The sequence below is a fragment of the Lethenteron reissneri genome, chromosome 10 (assembly GCF_015708825.2).
Source record: "Lethenteron reissneri isolate LAM-NWPU_2019-01 chromosome 10, ASM1570882v1, whole genome shotgun sequence".
Lineage (NCBI taxonomy): Eukaryota > Metazoa > Chordata > Hyperoartia > Petromyzontiformes > Petromyzontidae > Lethenteron > Lethenteron reissneri.
Window position 1 is genome coordinate 12561922 of NC_083788.1, and position 27687 is coordinate 12589608.

Genomic DNA, 27687 nt, shown 5'->3' on the forward strand with positions numbered 1-27687 from the left:
GAGAGAGAGAAAATAATTCGACACCTAAAGTTGACGTGAGCACATTCGGAGTTGGAGTTATGAAAAATGGCACGTGGTTCTGAAACACGGCTATTAATGAAAAAATATGGAAAGAGAGAGAAGGAGGTGGGGGGGAATTGAAGAGTGCGCAGAGAAGCGTGGAGAAGGGAAATGCGCGCGCTTGGAATTGCTTTTGATAGGGAGAGAGCGCATGAACGGAGGAACACACCACCCGGCTAATTTCATCATCCAACCGACGGAGTACGGTGAGTGGTCCCGGGCAGGACACGGCGTTACGAGGGATGATGATGATGATGATGGTGGTGGTGGTGGTTGTGGTGATGGTGACAGATTGTCACGAGTTATTTATATATATATGCGCATTTATATCACGGAGTGGGCAATATCAAGGGACGGAATGAGTCAGGCAGGACCGCCCACCGTGGAGACGGAGTGATGTAATCAGGTGCGCGGTGGATTGACGGCATCGTGCGCAGTAAACGGAGACTTGGTGCGGAGGCTTCATCCAGCAGGAGATGGATCAGGACCGATCATGGGTACGTAAAAACTAAAAGTATTTATTCAGCAGAAGATTGACCGGTGGTGCTGGTTGGCAAGCGGCACTGAATCGGTCACGTTTGTTCATCACGTGACAGCTCCATTAATTGGATCTGTCGAGGGAGGAGGACACACACTCAACTCACGCGATAACTAATTATTATGGATCGTAACATCGGTCGCGAGAGACCGCGTGTTCAATTGAGTAGCAATCACCCCCCCCCCCCGCTTCAACGACGCAAATATGCAAAGAACCCCTCCCCCCCCCGCCTTAATAGTGGTTGTTGGGTTAGATCGCGTTAACATAAATGCGTCTTCATTTGAAGCTTTCGTGACTGCAGGAATCCATACTCTTTGGTTCTTTCGGTAAAGTCACGTGGGTAGAAAATAAAATAAATCGCGACGTTTCGGGCGCGGTCCTAAATCGAGGGATAACTGTTGCACTACACACTGCCCTGTCGCGCTCACACACACACAGTTGTGCGAGCAGCACTTGCCCCAAAGGTCTGTTAAGGCTATAGGGGGATCTTTGTCTGTCTTTGTCAGGGGCAACCTCCCTCGCGCCATCATTGAGTGGATAGGGGGTGGAGGCCGGAGATAGGAGGGAGGGAGGGAGCGATGGAGGTGTAGGGGTTGTTACGGGGAGAAAGGCGGACAGAAACACAAGGGTGTCTGCACCCACACATGGGTGTCTACATCCACGTCCGCATCGGTTAACCCTGGGGGGCCATGGGGGGCGCTGTGATCCCCCATAGCCCCACCCCTCGGAGAGGATTCCTATAAAAGGCGGGGAGCCAGAGGGCTCGGGGCCAGTGTGTTAGAAGCTTTACCAGTGAAGACTCAAAACCGGCAGAATAGGCCCTGGGACTCCCCTGGCTCGCTGTCCTTGTCAGCAGGGCAAGCCAGTGGCGCGGCCCCGAGAGCTTCAGGACCGATGCTCTTGTAAGAGCACGGCCTGGTTAGCTGGGTGCCGGGATCCGTGCTTGACCAGGGCCGGATCAGATAGCCTCCCCTCGCACTCGTAGCGGAGGACTGGCAATAGGACAGTCCGGGAATAGTGCTAGGGGTGTTACCCATTGAGTACGGGTGAAGGGGCCGTTACCCCTTCAAGTATTGTTACCGCCTTTGGTTAAATAAAAGAGTGTGCCTCAACTACGTCGTCTGACTCACTGAGAACTCACTACAGAGGGATGGAGAAAGAGGGAGTGAAGGGTGGGTTATGGGGAGGGAGAGAGGACAAAAGGGTGGAAGCCAGAGAGGGGTGAGTGGGGAGGAGGGAGAGGAGCGTAGAGTGGAGGGAGAGGGTGGGGCATGGGGGGCGCTTCAGATGGATCGGAATTAAGTGAGAGATGCGGATTAAAGGCACCAATCCGCGTCTCCGAGCAGATGGGGGGGGGGGGGCGTGCCCCCCCCCCCACCCCTCCCTCGCCTCCCCCCGGCGTGAGCGGTAATTGGCGATAAGAGGCTAAGCTCGTGCTGATGAGTGGCATTAGCAGCGAGGCGCCCTTCATCGGCCACACTTTTCTCGTGGAAACGCATTTTCAAAAACCGGAGACTCGACTCAACGTGGGATAGAGGGGGTGGGGGCACTCAGTGGGGGGGGGGAGGGGGGCAGATGCGGGCCCCCCCCCCCCCCACCTGTCCCCTGATCCCCCCTCTCGCTATATACTGCTAGGGCAGGAGCTGTTAGCGAGCACCTATTACGACCAGCGTCGGAACACGAGGGGATGTCGTGGGCCGTACCATAACCATGCCGCCTTGGTCTCCCAAGAATATGGCAGCAACATTATCTAAATGATCGACACAGCCACCGGCAAACTCAACTATAATTTATGGAATTCGTAAGAGACTGGCAGGAATTTTGTATGCGCGTGCTAATGTGAGCGTCTCTGATATGGTGATATTTGTATCCCTAACCAGGGCATTCAGAACTCTTGAATATATATCACAACTTTATTATTACGAGACATATCATTCCTGTATATCGTCGTTTCATTCAGAGAGTTATTAATGTTCAGAAGCAGGGTGAATTAAATGCTGAAGTTAATCGTTAGGCGGAGTAAAACTCTGTGATTTATATCCCTGTAGGAGCGAGGAGCGTGATCGGTGTGAGTGAGTCTATGTCTGAAACGACATTGATTTTACGCCTACATTATTCCAAACATTATAACAAATTAATTCGTGAAAAAGGTCATTTCTTGCCATTTGTCGCCAGTTTTCACTCAGAGCGGAACCCGCATCCCCCCCTATCCCCACTCCATCCTCCCCCACCCCCCTATCCTCTATCCACTCAACCCCCCCCCCCCCCCCCAGAATCACGAAACGTGACCCAAGTCCTTTCACATCAAAGCACACACGCGCACACGAACAGGCAAACACAAGAAAGAGACAAATGTTCCCCATGCAGCCTTTGACAAACTGTTGGGGCAAGTGCAGCGAGCGGGCGTCTATTACGATCGGCACGCCTCCCAGGCGGATGCTAGTCTAACCAGAACACACGCCCGGCCGCCTTTGTCTCCCCAATGCTGCTTACACAAACTGAACCCGATTCGTGGCGTGTTGCGCTAACCACTGCGCCACCGCTTCACAGACGCCAACACAATGACAAAGACCCCCCGTGTAGCCTACGCAAGTTGTTGGGGCAAGTGCTGTAAGCGAGCACCTATGAAGGCCGGCACGGCACACGAGGGGGTGGGGTGGCCAACACCACGCCCGGCCGCCTTTGTCTCCCCAGTGGCGATGCGAATATACCACACCACGTGCTCATTTGAGGCTAAGTCCACCTCGGGGAGAGGGCCCAGGACCGGTTCAGATAATCGTTACCAGCGTTGGTGGCCAGGAGCGGGAGTCGAACTAGGGTCACCGGGTCGTACAGCGCTGCACGCTAACCGCTGCGCCACCGCTCCCCACACACAACAACAACCGCCGTTGTTGCCACGGCGCTTGTGCCATGCTAGGTGCCACGTGAAGTGGCCTCAAAGCAAACAAACGTACGGGCACAAACACACACACACGGGCACGATCACACACACACACACACGGGCACGATCACACACACATGGTCATGAACACACACACACACACAGACGGGCACGAACACATACACATGGTCATGAACACACACACACAGACGGGCACGAACACACACACGGGTACTAACACACAAACACACACACAGGGATATTAACACACAATCAAACACACACACACACGGGCACTAACAGAGACTCGCAAATGCACTGACAGTCAACAACGCATGCACCTTTCCACGCTCGCTTTGTAATATTTTTGAACTCACGCTAAACCACGACATTTCAAAAAAGGCACGCGGCGGGCAATTTGAGAAGTAGTTTTTCTTTGTATGATTCAACAAAACATCAAGTTTGGCATTTCATCAGCACACAAATGGCGAGCGAGAGACGAGCCAGTGAGAGAGAGAGAGAGAGAGAGACGGAGCGATACTGACAGAGCGCGAGCGATGGCGACGGAGAGATGAGCTCGGAGGAGATGGCGTAGGGGGAGAAGAGGAGATAGATAATGAGAGAGATAATGAAGCCGATATCCCGATATTTATACCGTGTGAGACAAGGGAGATAGATAAAGGGCGGTGGGAGGGGAGGGGTGGTGGTGATGGTTGTGGGTAGATGGTGCGAAAGATCAAACGTATATCATCATCATCAGATCCGGTGGGTAGGGAGGAGAAGGGGGGGGTCTGTCTGAAGAGTGAGATGCGAGGGAGATAAGGCGGAGGAGGAGGCGCGCTGCCGCGGGAGATAGCCGAATTAAACGCTGACAATTCCTCGGCGTGGCGACGCTCGGAGACAGATACAGAGAGATACCGGCCTCCACTCCCTCCCCTTCCCCCAACCTAACCACCGCTAAACCGCAGCGGAAAATTATAACAAACCATCTGGCGGAACGTTTCAAAAAGTGTTCACAAAAAAAAGAAGAGCAAATGTCATTTCAAATAAATGTCAGCATTGTTATTTAGGTGTGTGTGTGTTGATAAACGAAAGAAAAAAAAGAGGATAAATACACAAGTTGCAGAAGAAACACATTTGAAACGGAACGCCAACAACACAAGAATGGCAGCGTCAGCCCAGGGGGTGGATGGGGGGGGGTGGAGATCTTGAACATTGAATCTCTGACACAGGACCCGAGTGGGGTGGCTCCCACACACACACCAACCCAGCCACCCCAGGACCTCTCGTCCACACCCAATGTCGGTGGTGGTAAGGGGCGAGCGGTCGCGTGGCGGTGTTTGGAGTTGTCGCGCTCCGCTCTCCCTGCGACGCGAGTTCTATTCGTGCTCATGGGCCTCCTCCCCCACCCCCAGGTCGACTCGGCCTCAAATGAGGACGTACCCAAGCGCGCACGTGTGTCAATGTCAGGCGCGTTGTGGTGTTTGGGTGTTGGCCATCGTGTGAGTATTTATAATAGGAGCTCGCTAACAACACTTGCTCCAACAGTCTGCGCAGGCTATACGGGGGATCTTTGTGTCTTTCTTTGTGCACGAGTGTGTGTAGCGACGCTGCGTTACGAACCCGACGACCCGAGTTCGATTCCCGCTCACGGCCAACACCGGTGACGATTATTTGAACCAGTCCTGGGCCTCCCCTAGGTCGACTCAGCCTCAAATGAGTGCCTGGTGCGGTGGGTCAACATCGCCACTCGGGAGACAAAGACGACCGGGCGTAGTTCTGGCCACCCACCCCCTTGTGTGTGTGCCGTGCAGGCCTTCATAGGTGCTCGCTGACAGCACTTGCCCTGACAGTCTGTTAAGGCTATAGGGGAGGTTCTTTGTCTTTTGTACGAGCGCGTGCATGCGTGTGTGTGTGAGGTGCATGCGCGTGCGTGTGCAGTGTGCGTGTTTGCCCGTGTGCAGTGTGCGTGTGTGCCCGTGTGCAGTGTGCGTGCGTGAGATAAACGCGCAGCAGTGTGCCAGACATGCGGGAGCGATTTTTAAAATTGTGGCTGGCAGACAGAGGTAACAATGAGGGCTCGTACCGAGTCGGCAAGGGCACCATAAAATATATTAACTGGTGGGTGGGTGAGGTGGGGGGGTGGGGGCAGCATATGGCTTGGCTGGCTTGCCCGCACCCCCACCTGCCGATCTTAGGAGCGCAATTTTCTCACACCGGCCCTGCCGCGCATGCCATTTTTTGTTCCGCGCACCTTGCCACCGTGACCTCATGCGCTGCCCACTTCTTCAACGACTCTGAAGTAGCACCTGGGCTTGCCTTCTCTGCTTGCACCTCCCCACCACCACTCAGCCCCTACCCACCCATCCCTTCCCTCCCTCCCTCCCGCCGTGCCACGCACGCGCAGCCAGGTGCGTTAATTGCAGCTCACGCGCGTGACGGCTCCTTCACTTGGAGCGGTGCCGGCAGCCGTGATTATGATGGAAAATCCCCCTCCTGCTCCTTGCCTCCCCCCTCTCCACCACCCCCAATCAACCCCCCCCCCCAAACAACCCTCATCCTCCACTACCCCCCCCCTAACCCCCCCTCACCCACCATGCGCTCAAGCATCCCTGGGCAAATGAATATTCAAAATCAGGAGTGTCTTCTCTGCCAAGTGTACGATTCTAAAAATAATTAAAATAACGGCTGGGCCCAGTTACAATGCGCGCGGACACAAATATAAAGTCCCCCCCCCCCATGTAGCCTTTAACGGACTGTTACTGTTAGCGAATAGCGCATATGAAAGTCTGGCACGCATCACGAAGGGGTAGATCGGTGGCCGCCTTTGTCTCCCCAGTGCTGATGTGTAATACACACCGCACCAGGTACTCATTTGAGGCTGAGTCGCTCCAGGGATCGCTTCGAAATATATTCGCCACCGTTCTTGATCGCGAGCGCGGGGGGATCGAACACGACAAATGCGCAGCCCTGCAACTGCCGTCTCGCTCCACTGCCTGCAGTAGTGGAGTCCTCAATGGGCCTTACCAGACATAAACTGACTATCCCGTGCAGATGGAACAGATGGAGTCCACTTTCGCTGTACGCGCCATCGCCCGGCAGTAAAGGCAACGGTAGCCTCCTCGAGACACCCCCACGGGAAGGGAGTCTCATCATGATCACAGCAACATCTGTGCGTGATCCACCAACCCTCGCTGCCTCGACGGCGCTGGAAGATTCCAGGCGCACGCCACGCCCCGCTGCGTCACGATGGGCGTGGCTGGCGGGGCGGCGGCGGGGGGGTTTCCCGCCTTCAGAAGGCTGGATGTCGACCGCAGGGCAATAGAATAGAAGAGTCGATAACGAATTTCAGTAGATTAATCGACGTGGTCTTCTTCCCAGATGCAGACGCAAATAGTTAAAGCCACGTCGCCGTGGAATTACCCCTCCCCCCCCCCAAAAAAAAACCCAGCAACCCTACGCATGCATTATGAAGATTATATAATTATAGATGATCAAAGATCCTCCACCGCATAGCCTCGGGGAGACTGTTGGGGCAAGTGCTGTGAGCGGCGAGGTTTCGCTAAAGACCTTTTTGGAGTCGGCTGATGTTGCGATGTGAAACCTCGGCAAAAAAAAACAAACCGCACAAAGCCTCTCTCGTGAGCGTCGTTAACGGGAGCCGAAGACTCTGCGCGCTCGGGAGGGGGGGGGGCGGGGGGCAAGGGGGGCGGGGGAGATGGGGGGCGGGGGACAAGAGGGGCGGGAGAGATGGGGGGCGGAGTTCAAAGGGGCCGGCCAGGCGGGGGGAGGGGGGTTGACCCTTATCCTCACTGCACCCCCATTCCATCAACCCTCTAAACCGTCTCTGATCGCCCGCCCCCCTCCCCACGATATCGGGGCCGTGGGCAGGGCGGAGAGGAGGCCGGTGTGGTGGGGCAAGCTCGACCCGTACGGCAAAAAAAATACATATATAGAGAGAGAGACAACAGAGAGAACAGAGAGAGCGAGCGAGATAAATACAAGTACATAAATAAAGATATCCCTACGCAGCGGAAATGTTAATTCGGCTCACGAGGTTCGAGCGCCGCTGGTTGCGGACGCACGCGGGGAGAGAGAGAGAGAGAAAGCCCTTATCCGCGCACTCTTTGGTCAGAAGTCTATTTTATTTGAAATTCCAGAGCATTTTAAGTTCAACTTCAATCTATTTCATCCCCCCCCCTCCCCTCGGGGGAGGGGTGGGGGGTAGGTGGTTGGGGGGAGGTTCAAGAAACATACTTTAAAATCACAGAATTTATTTCACTCTTTTTCTTGTTTTACCTTCTCCCGCAGCCCCAGCCGATGTTGAAGACAATCCTCGCTCTCGGGAGAGAGAGCGGAAGGGAGAGATATGGAGAGAGAGCGTGAGCGAGAGAGTGAGCGAGAGGTGGGGGTTTTTACATAAAGCAAAGTTATTATAAAAAAAAAATACGAAATGATGAACGAAGCAAAGTGCCGACTACACCGAGCATCTTCTTGTTTCCACTGATCGTAAAAAATAGAGAGATGGAGAGAGAGGGGGGGGGGAGATGGAGGGAGATCGGAAGGCCCATTCGCTGGATTGCGGGTCACGTGTGCGTGTTTGCTGTTGTTGATGTTGTTGTTGCTGTTGTTGTTGCTGTTGTTGTTCGAGTTGATTCCCGACTCGACCAACGTCGTCCCTCGAACCTCCTGCCGAGGAGCCTCTTGCACCGCACGCGACCTCCAGGTTGCACCTATCCCGGCACAAGCGCCGCCAATTGTTGACAAATAGCGCTGTGTTGCTGCCGCTGCTGCTGTTGATGATGATGACGATTCACGGTCTTGTTTGACGGATGCAAACGGAATAAATAACCGCGCTCGTAACGGGGACGAATCGCGGAGTGGCAGGCGACGAGGGGGGTGGCGGGGTGGGTGCGGAGGGAGCAGGAGGAGGGGGCGCATGAGAGCCCCATTCACCGTGGAGATGGAGCAATGAAATCAGCTTCGTGGCCAGGTGAATCGTGGAATCGAGAGACCGTGAAAGAGACGGCGACAGCTTTGGGGGGGGGTGAGTTGTGTGGAGGCTTTCATTTAGCAGTGGATGGATCGCGGCAGCTGCTGATGATGATGATGATGATGGTGGTGATGGTGTCGTTGATGTTTTGGATGAGAGATTTTGCCTCGGTGTGGAACGCCTCTCTCGTGGGGGGGGGGGGGGGGGGGTCGCGGTGCTCGCGAGGAGGAGGAACGCGGAGGAGTGGAGGGCGGTGCGGAAACGGGGGCAATTTGAAATAATTTCCTAATTGGTTTTGTTAATTTGAGAAGTTATAATTAGGCCTAGTCCAGGCGGGGGGGGGGGCGCAGGTGCCTCTCTGTGAGTCATTGGCAATCGCCTGGGCACAGTGACGCGATGGAGAAGCGGGGGGGGGGGGGTGCAGAGGGGTGTAGGGGGGGGGGCTCAGCATGGATCCGCATTAAAACTGACGGGCGGACAGACACAACAGATAAAGATACCCCGGATAGGCTCGAACAGGCTGTTCCAGCAAAGTGATGTTCGCGAATAGCGCGCACCTATGAAGGTCGGAATGGCACACGCGGTAGGAGTGGGGGGGGGGGGGTGGCCAGACCCACGCACGGCCGCCTTTGTCTCCCCAGTGACGATATTTTAGACACATCACCAGGCACTTATTTTTTTGGCCCACGATCGGTCCAGACACCCATCGCTGTCGTTGCCCGTGAGCGGGAATCGGATCTTCGCCGCGTTCGGAGCGCAGCGCGCTAACCGCTGCGCCACCGCTCTCTCTCTCTCCTCTCGCCTCGCTCATAGCCCCCACGCCCCCAGCTCCCTCCCCTCTCTGCCGACGTGGGAGCCGTGAAATTGCGCGGGTGCGCAAGATCAAGAACTCGGCGAGCGCGACTAAAGACGCCGCTAATGAGGCTGTGGGGAGGAAGGAAGGAGGCACGAGGTGGAGGAGGTGCCCGTGTTGGGAGGGCTCCACGCTCCGCCTCGCCGGGTTGGCGTGACCTTGTTGGGGTAGGAGCGTGGAGAGGACCGCTCCCACGGTACGAGCGGCGCTTCGCCCTCCCCTGAATCGCCTGCGCATACTTCCAGAATCTACCCCCGTGTCCTTCCCTTCACTCCGTGACCACCTCGTATCCCTCGTGAAAATCCACGCCATCCTCGATCCGTCAACAATGCATCTTCCTACCCCCCGCTGTCTTGCCCCCCTCCCCCTCTACATCCCCAAATCTACCCTCCTCTCGTTCAATCCTCTCTTCAATCACTGCTCACTATATTTTCTATATTTTCACCCTCCAAACCTCCCCCCCCCCCACCGTGACACAAGGAATACAAAGTGACAGGAGGAATGTCATCTGCGCCTGATCGCAGTGAACGTTTCGTGCAGGCTGTTGGGGCAAGTGCTGCTCGCCAGGCTGTTGGGGCAAGTGCTGCTCGCGAGCTATCATGCGCTACCTCCTCCTGCTCCCTCCGCACCCACGATGAGGGTCACCACGGCAGACGAGAGGGGTGGGTGGCTAGCGTCACGCCCGGCCGCCTTTGTCTCCCTTATGGCGATGTTTACACATCACACACACGTCACCGGATAGTCATTTGAGGCCGAGTCCACCTAGGGGAGGCCCAGGACCGGTTCAAATAAAAGTCGCTCGCTTCTTGACGGTGAGTGGGAATCGAACCCGGGTCGCTGAGTGCTTTGCGCCGCGCGCTGACCACTACACCACCGCTCCCTTCACAGACACACACACACAGACACACACACACAGACACACACACAGACACACACACACAGACACACACAGACACACACAGACAGACACACACAGACACACACACACAGACACACGCACAAACATACACAGACACACACATACACACACAGACAGACACACACAAACACACACATACACACACATACACACGCACAGACACACACACAGACACACACACACACAGACACACAGACACACACACAGACACACGCACACAGACACACGCACAGACACACACACAGACACACACACAGACACACGCACATACACACACACAGACACACGCACATACACACGCGCACACTGCACACGTGGCAGATCGTGGCTGGCGCACGCAAAGAACACGCGACGTGGGAGTTCATCGTCAGCCCAAATTTTGATGATGTCGTCCAAATCTCAATAAAATATAACCCCGCGTTTGATTCTCTCCACTTCAGCCAGAAGAGGAGGGAGGAGGAGGAAGAGGGGAAAACCCGAGCCAAGCGTTTTGCTGTGCGCGTGTCTTGTGTCATCATCATCAGCGTCATGATAATCAGCAGCAGCCATCCCTCTATCCACTGCTGGATGGAGGCACCATCCTCTCCTCCCCCCGAGACACACCCCCCCTCCCCCCGCCTCTCACCTTCCCCTCCCACCCCCACCACGGCATTCATCGTGCTCGGCACGGTCAAGCGGCGATGCCACCCACACACCACGACGCGCTTATCACGCGAGCCGATGTCGCCTCGACCCCCATCAGCAGCGGCGGGGTTGAGTCTGTTCATCTCTGGCTCACTCGGTGTGCGTCTGGAGCGGTGGCCCAGTGGTTGGCGCTGTGTAACAGGGCGGAGTGCAATCCGCGACTAGATGAATGGTGAATGACGTTAGTTCGTCGTTGTTATATATATATATCTATATTGTTCGCCATGCGTATGTATATCGAGGCATTGCGCCTGCCTTTGACCACGACAGAAATATCGCAACGGGAATCGGTGAAGCCGATTGGGGCTCCTACCCTTGGACTCACGAGTGTAAAACAACATCGAGTTAAACAACATCGAGTTAAACACATCAAGTTAAACAACATCGAGTTAAACGACATCAAGTTAAACACATCAAGTTAAACAACATCGAGTTAAACGACATCAAGTTAAACACATCAAGTTAAACAACATCGAGTTAAACGACATCAAGTTAAACACATCAAGTTAAACAACATCGAGTTAAACAACATCGAGTTAAACAACATCGAGTTAAACGACATCAAGTTAAACACATCAAGTTAAACAACAACGAGTTAAACAACATCGAGTTAAACAACATCGAGTTAAACGACATCAAGTTAAACAACATCGAGTTAAACAACATCTAGTTAAACAACATCGAGTTAAACAACATCGAGTTAAACAACATCGAGTTAAACAACATCGAGTTAAACAACATCGAGTTAAACAACATCAAGTGGAGTCCTGAAACTTAGTGGGTGGAAGTTGGAAGGTGGGAGGGGAAGAGGCTGGTGACCGTTCCAAAACAAACGTCAAGGACGCGTCGATTTGTGCTCGAACACAAACGTGGGGCGGTCATTTGTCTTTTTCTCTGTGATATAACTTTACACATTCCCATCGCGGAGGAGCGTAACGGGAGAAGCCAACTACGCACTGCAGAATCGTGTATACCGACCACGAGGTTGGTACTCGTAGACTAATCCATGAGTGTCGACAGAGGCCGTTTATAAGTGTCTACAGATAGTTTGTAGGCAATTTATACGAGTCTAAAGGCGAATTGCAAGCAGTTTGTAAAAGTGCTTCTGTATGGAGCACCCATCCACACGCATTGAATAACAACAACAACAACATTCAACAACTGCCGCTCACCACTAAGTGGCCGCGACGTCACCACTGCGCTTGTGCCAGGCCAGGTGCACTCTGAGGTTAAACTAAACTCTTTTTTACTTGACCAGACAAAGCCCACAGAGTTATATCGCGTATTTTTTTCCAAAAGCCACATGGCCACAAATGATGGCTCAACGAAGTGGGCTTATCGTATGGAAATGGACGGCAGCCAAAAACTCTGAACGCGTGATGTTGATTCTAAATGTGGAGGGGAAAAACCCGGAGAAAAATCCACGCGATCACGGGGAGAGAGACACCCAGACTCCAATTATACAGCAGGCGTCAGGGTCAGGATCGAACCCACTACCTCCTGAACATCAGGCGAGGTAGTTGACATCTCCTAGCCACCGCGGCGCCCACGTGAGCCCACGTGAAGTGTCGAAGGCTCGCTGACAGGAGGTCACGGGACAGACCCAGCAGGTGCCATGGGTCGACTGACTGGGATGACCGGTAGATGCACCAGCTGTGTCCACTACTGTGCCAGGCTAGGTGCAGGAGGTCAAGGGACAGACCCAGCACGTGCCATGGGTCGACTGACTGAGATGACCGGTAGATTGACCAGCTGTGTCCACTACTGTGCCAGGCTAGGTGCAGTAGGTCACGGAACAGACCCAGCAGGCGCCATGGGTCGACTGACTGAGATGGCTGGTAGATGCACCAACTGTGCTCCCCACTGTGCCAGGCTAGGTGCAGGAGGTCACGAAACAGACCCAGCAGGTGCCATGGGTCGACTGACTGAGATGACCGATAGATGCACCAGCTGTGTCTACTACTGTGCCAGGCTAGGTGCAGTAGGTCACGGGACAGACCCAGCAGGTGCCATGGGTCGACTGACTGAGATCGCTGGCAGACACGTCAACTGTGCTCCCCACTGTGCCAACTGTGCACACACGCACGTACATGCACACATCCACACTCACGACACACACACAAAGATACAAATACAACGATCCCCACACTCTTTGGGTCTTTCAGTAAAGTCACGGAGATAGAAAAATAATAGATCACGACGTTTCGATCGCAACACAGGCAACCGACTTCAGGTGAGAGAGAGAGAGAGAAAGCTACTGAAACAAGGTCATTTATAGGCCTGAGATGGGTGCAGCCGGTGTTGGCCATAGAGCGGGAATTGAACCCGGGCGGGCCAGGTTCGTAGCGCAGCGTAGCGCTAACCGCTACCCATTCTCACGCGCACGCGCTGGCACGCTCTCTCTCTCACGCGCTCGCCGTGCACACAAATCAGCGGCATGCAGAGTGACGTCCACCATCTGCGTTACGAGCGCGCGCCAGAATTTGCCCAGAGGCGCCACGCGGGAAAGTTTAGGGAAGTCCATTCGACGAGGCATCACCAGCCACGACGAACCTTAAACCACCACCACCACCACCAGGACGACGACGACGACGATGATGATAATGACACCTGACAAACCTAACGGTGCGCGAGACGCGCCATACGGCGAAACGTCGTTAACCCATTTCGCCCTCGAGAATGTTTTTCACCGTCGAACCGTTCGATGGATTGAAACACGTAAATAAATGCGTAAGACGCGAGCATGGACGTGTCACACGCGAATTCACACGGTGTGCGCAACACAAGCGGTCGTCATCAGGAAAAACAGGGGTGGGGAACGTCCGGCCCGCGGGCCGTATGAGGCCCGCTAAATCATTTGGTGTGGCCCTGCCAAGGCAACCGCAGGCGGGACTCGAAATTCAATACATCTCGGAGCAAACCTGGAAAAGCATTTGCGAGTAGCAGCAACATCATCAATACCAGCTAACATCACACACGCCTCGCCAAAGAGAAGCAGTTCCAGCCATCACATTAGGGGTGAGTTAATTAAATGTTTGACCAAATATAACGGGCACATTTTTAAGTTGATAATTTTGTATGGCCCGCGAGTGATGTTATAAATATCCCAATGAACCTTGGCAGAATAAAGGTTCCCCACCCCTGCTCTAAAGGCAAACTGTTTACAAAGGTTTAGAGATTTGCGTAGCCCAAGTGTTGACGTCGGCAGCATGGGCGGGGCAGCTGATGTTAATGTCGGAGAAAAGACAATCAACTGCGCAACTCCACATGTAAGTGCACGAGTGAACACGGCCCGTGGGTCACCCCCCGTGCCTTCCCCCCCCTCCCCCCTACTCCCCTCTCAACAATTAATGCACAGAGAGGCCCCCACCCACCCACCCTCCCTACCTCTACCCCCACCCCTCCCCACAACTCTCTCCTGGCCGCGTAGTGGTGGGGGTCCATCGCTCTCTCCCGGGTGACTGGGGGTGGCGGTGGGGTAGCGAAGGGGGTTTATTGATGTCACGGGGGGGGGGGGGGGGTAGCGGTTAGCGCGCTGCGCTACGAATTCCCGCTCACGGTGACCAACAATGACGATTATCAGAACTGGTTCTGGGCCTCCCCTACGTCCACTCAGCCTCGAATGAGTACCTGGTGCGGTGTGTAAACAGCGCCACTCGGGGGAGACAAAGGCGGCCCCGCGTGGTGCTGAACCACCCACCCCCCCTCGTGTGCCGTGTCGGCCTTCATAGGTGCTCGCTAACAGCACTTGCTCCAACAGTCTGTTGAGGCTATACGGGGGATCGTTGTCTTTGTCTGGGGGCTTTAATTGCGACCGCGTATTGCGCGGGGGTAATGTCCCCTCTCCGTTAGAAGCGAGCGCGCGCGCGCGCTCCTACAAATCATCTGCTGGTGGGAGATTGCTCTTATTGTGATGCTAATAGCGAGCAGACTTAATGGTGGTGGGGTGGGAGGGACGGGGGAGAGAGGGAGGGAGGGGCTGGGAGGCGGTAGCGAGGCATGGAATGGGGAGCAACGTGGATGGAGGTTCTCTCGCGCCATGCACCCCCCCCCCCACCACCACCACCACAAACTAGCCCGACTATCCCAAGCCCGGCTCGTCTGTTGACAGGGGAGCGCACCGGCCCTCGTTACCGGTCATCCTGCGCCAGCATCAGCGCTACTGATAGGGCGAGGTGCACGTACTCGGAGTGGGGGGGGGGGGTGGGCTAACAGAATTAACGACTCGATAGTGAATGAAATAAAAGGCACCGATAATTAATGAACCACGGGCACGCGCACGCGGCCGCTTGACAAACAAGCTGCTCGCAGCTTAATGAGACGCCCCCCTCCCGCCGCTGGTAATTATGATGGACCAACACGGGAGGTGTGTGTACAGGTGTGCGTCCAGGCGCGCGTTCAGGTGCGAGTGGTTAGCGCGCTGCGCTACGAAGCCGGCGGCCAGAGGTTCGATTCCCGCTCACGGCCAACACCCAGGGACGATTAATTCTGAGTCGGTCCTGGGCGTCCCCGAGGTCGATTCAGCCTCCAAATGAGTACCCGGTACGGTGTAAACATCACCACTGGGGAGACAAAGGCGGTCGAACATGGTGCTGGCCACCCACTTCTTCGTGTGCCGTGCCGGTCTTCATAGGTGCTCGCTAACAGCACTTGCCCCAACAGTCTGTTGAGGCTATACGGGGCATCTTTGTCTTTGTGTGTATACACACATGCACCTGTGTGCCTGGGCAGTGCTCCGATGGGCGACCACTGTGCATAACCGGCTGCTATAGGCTTCGGGGGCGAGCTATTAGGCAGCATTGACGTCGCTCTCACGTGCAAGTACATTACTGTGCAGGGGGGTCCAGATGTCCTGTGACCACCCCCCCCCCCCCACAATTATTTTTCCCTTTGCTTATTCATTTTTCTTGTCACCCCCATTGGTATGCACAAGTAATGCGCTTTAGAGGCTTAAATGGGGCGTCACAAGACATCACGACCACCCTGTACAACGCGTTTGCCATGAGCAGCAACACTCATATCGTGTCTATGAGCAGCAGCAGTAGCATGAGCACATTTCCGCATTGGTCCCAGCCAGCACGCAATGTTCTCGGCGTGACCGCGGTTCCCATTAATTTCTACAAAAGCGCCGGTGTTTGACGATCACGTCAGTGTCAAGAGCGGACACCGCCATCCCAGCCCCGATCTCAACACGAGCAGCCACCACCACGATGAAGACTCAGAGGGCGAAGTTGATTTCGGAACAAAAGTAGTCGGGGTGAGGTGGGGGGGTGCGGGGTGGGGGGGGGGTGCGGGGTGGGGGGGGGGGGTGCGGGGTGGGGGGGGGGTGCGGGGTGGGGGGGGGGTGCGGGGTGGGGGGGTGCGGGGTTGGGGGGGGTGTGGGGGGTGTGGGGGTGGGGGGAGGTGGAGGGCGGTGGGGGTGGGGGGAGGTGGGGGGCGGTGGGGGTGGGGGGAGGTGGGGGGGCGGTGGGGGTTGGGGGGGGAGGTGGGGGCGGTGTTAAATTGTCTCAGGGTGAGTGGCGACTTGTGATACTCTCCGCATATCTGTGCTCGCGCACGATTACAACCTCTACCGCTAACCATGGGCCGCGAAAGCCAAATGTTGATACCTGAACGGAGACCTCGCCTGGGCAAGATCGCTCCCCCCCCATCCACCCCCCCCCCCCCCCCATCTGATCTCGCCCTGGCCACTTCTCCACATCTTATCAGCCCCCCAAACGAGACACCTCCCCCCCCCAAGTCTTCTCTCTATCCCCGCGAGCCCTGTCTCGCCCCCCTCCGCCCCCCCACTCCCCGGCCCCCCACTCCCCGTCTCTCCACTCCACCAAATTCTTCGCCCCGACCCTGAGATACCCAAATCACACCCCCCACGTCCCCGGAGCCATTAGCGATATTATTTATTGCTCCACGCTAGATGGAGTCTAATGAAATCAGTTTTAATGGAAATGCTAAATTGCCAAAGAGATAATGAAACCTGTAGCCCGCTCTTTGATTAAGGACAATTGTTTTGAGTTAAATAGAGATGACATCATCGGTTCCTGGCCGCTATGCACGAGGTGGGAGGCGCCCCCCTCCCCCGCTGCCCCCCCCGCCCCCCATCCCCCGCTGCCCCCCCGCCCCCCATCCATGCTGCCCCCCCCCTGCCCCCCCTGCCCCCAGCGAAGAGAGACTGTCGACTGAGTGAGGCTGAGAAGAGGGTTCAACGAGAGGAGGAGACGTGGCTGGAGATCCTTCCTCGCCGAGAGACGCACTTTCGCGTTAGATACTAAGTCGGTTGGCCACGTACGGTGCGAAAGAAGTTCAGCATACATATGTAAAGTTCTCCCTTATCGCCTCTACAATGGGTTGTTGGCGAGTAGTACCTATGAAGGTGCGATTTGGTGCGTGTGGGGAGCGGTGGTGTAGCGGTTAGCGCGCTGCTCTACGAACCCGGTAACCCGGGTTCGATTCCCGCTCACTGCAAACACCGGTGACGATTATCTGAAACCGGTCCTGGGCCTCCCTTAGGTCGACTCGGCCTCAAATGTGTGTAAACATCGCTACTGGGGAGACAAAGGCGTCTGGGCGTGGGTCGCCGGGTTCGTAGCGCAGCGCGCTAACCGCTTCACCACCGCTCTCTCTCACACACGCACACACACACACGCGTGTCCACACACACACGCACACACACGCACACACACACGCGTGTCCACACACACACGCACACACACACACGTGCACACACACACACAAGACAAAGACAAAGATCCCCCGTATAGCCTGAACAGACTTGGGGTAAATGCTGTTAGCGAGCACCTGCACACACACACACGCGTGTTCACACGCACACGGTGTGTGTGTGGACAAGCGCCATCCCGGGCATACACCCCACCGGTCTCATTAAATCGGCCGCGTTGGTTGGCATCGCCTCCCCCTTCAGTTCTGTTGAGCAATCTGCGGGCCATCTGGAGGTTGTGCGCCGTCTCCCACAAGGAACAAACACAAAGCACTCACCGGACTCACCACCCCACGCGTCTCACGTTTGAATGGACACCACACACACACACAAGACAAAGATCCAACCCCCCTCGTTTCGCCTGAACAGACTGTTCGGTGCACGCGCAGCTAGCGAGCAGCACCACCCATGGAGATGCGGCTTTGGTGGCCAGCAATCACGGCCGGGGCCGCCTTTGTCTCCCCAGCGTCGATGTTTGACCACGCACCGCATCGGGTGCTCATCGGAGAGGCGGAATCGACCGAGGGGAGGCCCAGGACCGGTTCAGATAATCGTCACGTGGTGTTGGTGGCCGTGATCGGGGGGAATCGAACTTGCACGCACACGAGTACACACGAGTACACAACGACAACAACAACAACCTCCATTCTCCACTAAGTAGCGAGGACGTCACCACGACGCTTGTGCCAGGCTAGGTGCATTCAGAGGCACGCACATCAACAGACCACCGCGCACAGGGTGGGCCCGGAGCACCTATGGATAGTAAGCCAATTTATTTATTGATATGGCCAATGACAATTAATTACGTGATGCCCCACTGGTTTCAAATGGTTAAACGTTTAATTCGCCGTCATTGGATCATTGGCAGCGCGGCGAGGTCAGCGTGCGATGGGAATTCTCGGTGCTTTGCCAATCCACTGCTGGATGAATGCCTCCCAAAATCAGAGGACGTTCGTTTGACCATACTGCGCTACTGCGGTCAATGCGGGTTGTTGAAGGGGCGCGGGGTGGAGTAGAGGTGTGGTTAGTATGGTGGGGGGGGGGGGGGGGTACAAGACCGGTTCAGACATCACTCGTCACTGACGTTATCAGAATCAGAATATGAATTTATACTGGCGGAATCCGATGAGCTATAAAGCTCTTATTCACAGAAGTCCGTAACATCGACTAATTCACACCATCGGGGCGCGCCCGTAACCACTCACCGCGTCGCCTATTCACCCCTCCCACCCTCCCAGTGTTTTATACAATTGTAAAACATACATACCCTACACACACACACATAGTGTATGTGTTTAGTCATGCGTGTTCTGTTTGTGTTGCATTTAGTTCGAGTGTCTGTGTGAGCGCTGGATCTTAGCAGCGGTGCTGCTTCGCCGCAATCACTGCGCATGACGACCATTTCCAGATCCCCCATTCTCACCCTCCCCCCAGCCCACATCCAACCCCTACAGCTTTAACAATAATAATAACATTGGCGCGTGTTTACGGCTGCGGGAAAGAGGGGACTTAACTGGGAAGAGCGAGCGAGCGGGGGTCTGAGAACACATCATCATAAACTCCCCCCCCCCCCCCTCCGTGAGTGAGAGGAGAGTGAGAGAGGGGAGAGAGTGGGGAGTGAGAGGGGAGTAGGAGAGTCACCGCTCTGCGCTCATTTCGGTAATCAAATGTTCCATCATAATTGATGCGACCGGCCTCGAGCCTCGAGCCACCGCAGATTGCACGGGGGGGGGGGGGGGTGAGGTGGAGATGGGGGGGGGGGGCAGTTGTTTGTGGTTTGTGTGTGAACGCCAACACACACACACTGCATGGCGCGCAGTTTGTCATAATGCAAAGTAAATTCACCTGCGGGTGGCCAAAGCGATTTTCACCAAAACTGGATTAGCTGGAAATTCCTTCCTTTGCGGTTTGAGACGCGAGCTGTATTTGGATTGTTTTATATTATCCCCCCCCCCCCACCACGTCCCTACTCCCCCCATCCCTCTCTCGTATATATGTTATCGCTCCTTAAGCGCACGCTTCCCCGAATGTACACGGGTCCCGCAGTGAGGCTCCGAGGGAGAAATGGAATAGAAAATTGTCCCATGGCGACGGTCGAGCGAGAAGGAGAGGGTGGGTGGGTGGGGGGGAGAGGGTGGGTGGGTGGGGTGGGGGGGAGAGGGTGGGTGGGTGGGTGGGTGGGGGGGAGAGGGTGGTGGGTGGGTGGGTGGGTGGGGGGGAGGAGGGTGGGTGGGTGGGTGGGTGGGTGGGTGGGTGGGGGGTGGGTGGGGGGAGAGGGTGGGTGGGTGGGTGGGGGGGATGGAGGGTGGGTGGGTGGGTGGGTGGGGGGGAGAGGGTGGGTGGTGGGGTAGGGGGAGAGGGTGGTGTGGGTGGTGGGTGGGTGGGGGAGGAGGGTGGGTGGGTGGGTGGGTGGGGGGGGGGAGAGGGTGGGTGGGGTGGGTGGGGGGGGAGAGGGTGGGTGGGTGGGTGGGGGGCGAGAGGGTGGGGGGTGGGTGGGTGGGGGGAGAGGGGCGGGGTGGGTGGGTGGGGGGGAGAGGGTGGGTGGGGTGGGTGGGTGGGGGGGGAGAGGGTGGGTGGGTGGGTGGGTGGGAGAGGGTGGGTGGGTGGGTGGGGGGGAGAGGGGTGGGGGTGGGTGGGGGGGAGGTGGGTGGGGGGGGGAGCGAGGGTGGGTGGGGGGGGTGGGTGGTGGGGGGGAGAGGGTGGGTGGGTGGGTGGTGGGGGGAGAGGGTGGTGGGTGGGGGTGGGGGGGAGAGGGTGGGTGGGTGGGTGGGTGGGGGGGGAGAGGGTGGGTGGGTGGGTGGGTGGGGGGGAGAGGGTGGGTGGGTGGTTGGGGTGGGGGGGAGAGGGTGGGGGTGGTGGGTGGGAGGGGAGAGGGTGGGTGGGGTGGGGTGGGTGGGGAGAGGGTGGGTGGGTGGGTGGGTGGGGGGGAGAGGGTGGGTGGGTGGGGAGAGGGTGGGTGGGTGGGTGGGTGGGGGGGGAGAGGGTGGGTGGTGGGTGGGTGGGGGGAGAGGGTGGGTGGGTGGGTGGGTGGGGGGGAGAGGGTGGGTGGGTGGGTGGGTGGGGGGGAGAGGGTGGGGGGTGGGTGGGGGGGGAGAGGGTGGTGGGTGGGTGGGTGGGGGGGACGAGGGTGGGTGGGTGGGTGGGTGGGAGGGGTGGGTGGAGAGGGTGGGGGGGGGAGAGGGGGGTGGGTGGGTGGGGGGGGGGGGGGGGTGGGGGGGGAGAGGGTGGGTGGGTGGGGGGGGGAGAGGGTGGGTGGATGGGTGGGTGGGGGGGGAGAGGGTGGGTGGATGGGTGGGTGGGGGGGGGAGAGGGTGGGTGGGTGGGTGGGTGGGGGGGGAGAGGGTGGGTGGGTGGGTGGGTGGGGGGGGAGAGGGTGGGTGGGTGGGTGGGGGGGGAGAGGGTGGGTGGGTGGGTGGGGGGGGGAGAGGGTGGGTGGGTGGGTGGGGGGGGAGAGGGTGGGTGGGTGGGTGGGGGGGGGAGAGGGTGGGTGGGTGGGTGGGGGGGAGGGTGGGTGGGGGGGGGGGAGGGTGGGTGGGTGGGTGGGTGGGGGGGGAGAGGGTGGGTGGGGGGGGGAGAGGGTGGGTGGGGGGGGGAGAGGGTGGGTGGGTGGGTGGGTGGGGGGGGGGGAGAGGGAGGGTGGGTGGGTGGGTGGGGGGGGGAAGAGGGTGGGTGGGTAGGTGGGGGGAGGAGAGGGTGGGTGGGTGGGTGGGGGGGGGAGAGGGTGGGTGGGTGGGTGGGGGGGGGGAGGGTGGGTGGGTGGGGGGGGAGGGTGGGGGGAGATGGTGGGGGGAGGGGAGATGGTGGGGGGAGAAGGTGGGGGGAGGGGAGATGGTGAGGGGAGATGGTGGGGGGAGATGGTGGGGGGAGATGGTGGGGGGAGATGGTGGGGGGAGGTGGGGGGAGATGGTGGGGGGAAGTGGGGGGAGATGGTGGGGAGAGGTGGGGGGAGATGGTGGGGGGAGTTGGTGGGGGGAGGTGAGGGGAGATGGTGGGGGGAGGTGGGGGGGGGGTAGGCGAGGTGAGGGGGTGTGGGAGCAGGGTGATAATGCGGTGTTATTTTTTTGTACTTAGAAATTGACGCATTCGTCAATACCACTGTGTGCGCGCCGGCCAACATAATAGGCGACGTTTCGGGCAATGGCCCTTCATAGCACATACATGCTGCGCTTTGAATGTAATAATGTTTCTTTCAAGGCAGCGTCATTGACGAACGTGCTGAGATTATTTGCGACGTAAATAACGTGGCTATGAAGAAGGGCAATTGCCTGGACCGTACAACAGCACACCTGTAGACTAGATCACGTGTTTAAAGTTATAGCAACACACCTATTCACCTGTACAGCAGCAGCAGCACACCTGTTCACCCGTCACAGTTGACAGCCCTTTGTCTACCCACTGCTGGATGAAATCCGCCTCCACCCCCCGTAACCACGCACACCGCAGGGCAGCGGAGCGCGGTCTCGGCTCTGTGAGCGAGCGAGTGAGTGATCCCACCCCCCCCTAGGGATGGATGGGAGGGGGGGCTGGGAGGGGGGGGGGGCTGGGGGGAGGGGTGCTACCGATGGGCATTTAAACGGCCTCGTCTGTTGTGGATGCAGAAAATCCATAGAGAGAGAGAGAGGAAGGGAGCGGGAATTTCTCATTGCGAGTCCGGCTGCCGCGGATGCTTAAGCGAGACCCACGGGCCGCATCTATTGACACGAGCAGGACATCACTCGCCTCTGCGTCCAGTCGCAGGTTTAGCGAACGACCCCGAGGGAATGGAATGAACGATGCGCGGAGCGGCGGGCGGTGGTGCCATCGGCCACTGCCGTGACCACCACCATCACAACCGCCATCATCAGCTCCACCGTGACGATTACCAGCACACCACCATCATCCACTCATCATCCACACTGCAGGTCACAGCGACTCGCTCACCAACCCACCCAAGCACGCGTTCGCTCACCCACTCATTCACCTACTCATTCGCCTACTTACTCATCCACTCACCCATTAATTCACCTACTCAATCACTTATCCTATCACTCCACCCACCCACTCAAGCATGCGCACACCCACTCGTTCACCTACTCAATCACTCATCCTATCACTCACTCACCCACTCACCCATTCATTTACCTACTCAATCACTCATCCTATCACTCACTCACCTACTCACCCATTCATTCACCTACTCAATCACTCATTCTATCACTCACTCACCTACTCACCTATTCATTCACCTACTCAATCACTCATTCTATCACTCACTCACCCACTTACCCATTCATTCACCGACTCAATCACTCATCCTATCACTCACTCACTCACCCATTCATTCACCGACTCAATCACTCATCCGATCACTCACTCACCCACTCACCCATTCATTCAGCCTACTCAATAACTCATCCTATCACTCACTCACTCACCCACTCACCCATTCATTCACCTACTCAATCACTCATCCTATCACTCACTCACCCATTCATTCACCTACCCAATCACTAATCCTATCACTCACTTACCCATGCATTCACCGATTCGCTCAACCCCCTCCGTCGCTCAACCACTCTGTCACTCACCCGCCCACTCACCCGCCTGCTCACCACATTCTTCGTCCCTCGCACCGCTCCACTTTGGAATTCTCTCTCCCATCGTTTCCTCTCCAAAACCCTTACAACAATAACCTCGTCCAGTTCTAGACGCGTGCTACACTCCTTACACATATTACGACTGCGACGGTGTGCTGCTTGTTACTGGCCGTTTGAGGTTTCCTTTTCAGGCCTTCAGGCCCTGCGCTCAGTAACTGTGCAAAAAATACTGTACTATCAATCACCATAACAACCATGATCGCGACCATCATCGATACCATCATCGATACCATCATCACTACCATCACAACTGCGATCACCCTTCCAACCCCAGTACCTTCACCACGACCACGGCTACCACCGCTCACCTCTTCACAGACCTCACATTTAGGGCTAAGTTGACCGAGGAGCAGGTCTGTCCATACGTGGGCCCCCCGGCGCCTTCAAACTAAACCGTGACATCGAAGCGCGCCCTCCCCCCCCCCCAAAACGCGGGGCCCGGGGCAGTTTGCACCGATTCGCCATACCCCAAGGGTCGGCTCTGCCTAGGAAAGACCATCCCTGGGTACGGAGATCCGACTCACTCCCGTGTCCGCTCGCTCGCTCGCTCGCTCGCACCCTCGATCGCTCGCTCGCTCCCAATGCAGCAGCACAGGTGTCTCCTCATCTATCTCGCGACCGCATCGGGGGGCTACAGTGACCACACCTTTGTCCAGGTAGCACCACTTCTGTTGGGGTCCCCAACGAGTGATGTCATCGGTTTCCATGGTCATCATAGAATGACCGATACCTTTGTCTCGGTGAACGCGCCTGTGTTTGAGGGTCATCACAGCGTGACCGCACCTGCATCAGAATAATGAGCACACCTTTGTCCAGGTGACCTCTAACCTGTATTAGGGCTATCATCACCACGGGCGTAACCTCACCTGTACTAATGGTCATCACAGCGTGACCTTACCTGCATCAGAGTCATGGCCAAACCTTTGTCTAGGTGACCTCTAACCTCTGTTTTCGGGCCATCATCATCACCACCGCGTGACCTCGCCTGTACCAATGGTCATCACAGCGTGACCTTACCTGCATCAGTCATGGCCAAACCTTTGTCTAGGTGACCTCTAACCTCTGTTTCCGGGCCATCATCACCACCGCGTGACCTCGCCTGTACCAATGATCATCACAGCGTGACCGACACCCTGTGTCCAGGTGAGCACAGCTGTCTCAGGGGTCGTCGTGGTCGTGAGGGTTCCCAACCCACACCAGGTGAGCTCCATGTTCTGTCTCACCTGTGCTCCTCCGAGTACTGGAAGACGTCAGAGCCGTTCCGGAGCCAGCGGTACTGCATGGGGAGACTCCCGTCGGCCAGGCACGTGAGCACCAATCGGTTCCCCTCCAGTTGCGTCTGCGTGCGGGGGGCATCTCGGCGAAACGAGGGGGGGCCTTCATCTGTTGGGGGATGGGTGGAGGAGTGGAAGGGGGAGGGGTGGGCGGGGGGGAGGGGCAGAGGTGTGGGCGGAGCGTTAGAGTGATAGGGATGATTGACAGGTCCCATGATGTAGATGATTGACAGGTTGAGAGAGGTTGAGGCGCTGGCGGGTGCCGGGTTGTGTGTGCGGTGGCTACGCTGCACACAACACAGCGACACAGCGCACCACACACAACACAGCGACACGCCAGACCACCAGAGATCGACAGAGCAGTGGCAGGAGGGGGTCACGGGCGAGAGATTTATGATGAAAGACTTACAGCGCGAGGTCACGGTTAAATAAAGAATAATAATGGCACGAGGTCAAAGCGAGATGTCACGCTAGAGGTCACGCTAGAGGTCACGGAGGTGGGACGGGGGTCTCGCGGCGGCATGAAACGTCTCGTACGGCTCCGTGCACACCCATTGGCGACGCGAGATGATCACAGCAGGGCGGGATGTGTGTGTGGGGGGCGGGGGGGTTGCACGCGCACGTTCAGAGACACAAACACACGAAAGACAAAGATACCCCGTGTAGTCTCAGCAGATCGTCGGCGGGGAAAGTTCCGACAAAGACAAAGATCCCCCGTATAACCTTCACATACTGTAGGGGCAAGTGCTGTTAGCGAGCACCTATGAAGGCTGGAACGGTACGCGAGAGGGTGGCTGACCAGTACCACGGTCGACCGCCTTTGTCTCCCCAGTGGAGATTTTTACACAGCGCACTGGGAAGGCCCAACACAGGCTCAGATAATCGTCACTGATGTTGGTGGCCATGGGCGAGTATCCAACTCGGCTGAACCGGGTTCGTAGTGCGGTGTGCTAAACACTGCGCCACCGCTCTCATAGTGCAGCCACTGCTACACACATACAGACCCACGCACGCATTTACAAATCGCTCAGAATCTCGCTCACACACACACGCACGAACGCACAGGCACACCGACACCATCTGTGTTAAGAGGTTTGTTCTATTGAATAAACAAATTCCCTGCGCCTTCTCTGGAGCAGCTAAATCTCCAAAATGTCACATCGTAACAAAAAAAACACACAAGCACATTAACTAAACAAAACTCCTCGAAATAAATACACTCATACATAATAGATATTAACCACGGAGTAGAGCCACTGCGTAGTAGTTAGCGCCTATGACCCCCCTGTCGCACTGAGTTGATTTACGGGCACGGCGAACACCAAGTGGCCGACTGATCTCCAGCACTGGTCCTGCATCGTCATTCACGCACGGACCACCAATGTGGTGAAGTATGGCCCAACAACCTCCACCTTGGAGGGGGGGGGGTCAGATTCGTTTTTGACGACAGGTCACTTCCATAAGACGTTTCGAGATGGATGCGGATCTGAACGCGAAGCTGCCGCGACTGAGCGGTCCTGGCGAGGCCGCCACATTTACTGACGGCCGACGGAGCGTTCCTGACCTGTCGGACAGAATGACGGAGAGAATCGATGCACCCCGCCAACTCAACCCAGAGCAACTGGGGTTGGGGGAGCATGTAGGTACAGAGACCAACACCGCGTGGAACAGAGATGCACACACCACGTGACACCAACATGCCGACACCACGTGGGACAGAGATCCACACACCACGTGACACCAACATGCCTACACCACGTGGAACAGAGAGCCACACACCACGTGACACCAACATGCCTACACGACGTGGTACGGAGATGCACACCACGTGATGCGGAGATACAAAACCACGTGGTACGGAGATGCACACACCACGTGATATGGAGATACAAAACCACGTGGTACGGAGATGCACACACCACGTGATATGGAGATACAAAACCACGTGGTACGGAGATGTACGCCACGCCGCTCCCCACGCCGCTCTTCAGCCGTGACGAACAGAGGAGATTGTGAATAATACATCCCAACGGCTCTCTGGGAAAATAATCAAAATCCAATTTGCGTGGCTTTTTCCCCGCAGAGAGGCGGTGGTGATCGGCCGAGGCCTCAAGCGAGGACCCAGAATTCATCAGCTCGTCCTCCTCCCTCCCACCTCCACCACCGTTTCTCCCCCCCCCCCCACACCCTTTACCATCACCACCACAATTAGTACGACCACCTATACCACCATCGGTACCACCAATATCACCACTACCCGCACGACAATCATGACCATCGTCTTCATCAACAACGCCGCCAAATCCACCACCATCACTACCACCACTGTTAACGATACGTTACACCACAATCATTACCGCCGCCACTGCCAACAACTGCAACTTGGTGGCCATGCGCCACTAAGTTTGCGGTGAAGTCACCACGGCGGGTGTGCCAGGCCAGGTGCACTCCGAGGCCACGTGGAGTGCCCAAGGCTCGCTGCTGGGACAGACCCAGGTGCCACGGGCTTGACTGGAACGCGATGATTGGAACCGAGGCACCAGCTGCGTGCTCCCAACTCTGCCAACTTGCCGCGCTTGAGCCACCCGGCGTCTCCGCTCGTCGCCTTGAGCGCGCCGCTCCCCTGCAAGCACGAACTCTGACATTGCAGTGGAAATCGCGAACGGATAGGGTGGAGTGGCACCCCCCCCTACCCACGACTCAACTTGACCCCCGGATCCGTGAGGTCCAAACGCCTCCTCTCTCGCGTAGGAAAAACAAGCGCAAAAGGGCGGCGTACCGGGGCGAGCTTAAATCGGTATGCGGGGCGCAACGAATGCGCTCGGCGTGTTTAGGCCGATGTAATGATTTTTTTTGACATTCAATTTTTTTTCAAGTCTGTCAGGAATTGACAAAACTGTTGACACGTGGCCGACTGCCGCTGAGCGATGGCGATGGCGGCAGTGGTGGTGGTGACAAAGAGGAGCGCGCGTTGATTCGCAGAGACACGCACGCACACACACAGGCACGCACACACATACAGGCACACACACAGGCACGCGCGTGTGTGTGTGCGTGTGCGTGTCGATCAGCGGTAGTGTAGCGGTTAGCGCTACGAACCCGGCGAACCGGGACCGATTCCCGCTCACGGCCAA

The 27687-nt window shown here is 56.9% G+C and overlaps 1 protein-coding gene across 1 annotated transcript in view; it reads right to left on the reverse strand.

Moving 5' to 3' along the window:
• Positions 1-27687, reverse strand: part of LOC133340739 (protein sidekick-2-like) — a 166214-nt gene that overhangs the window by 123154 nt on the left and 15373 nt on the right. Inside the window, exon 2 of the mRNA XM_061549129.1 lies at positions 24503-24662. Coding sequence (XP_061405113.1) covers positions 24503-24662 — 160 coding nt within the window. The remainder of the gene's footprint in view (positions 1-24502; positions 24663-27687) is intronic.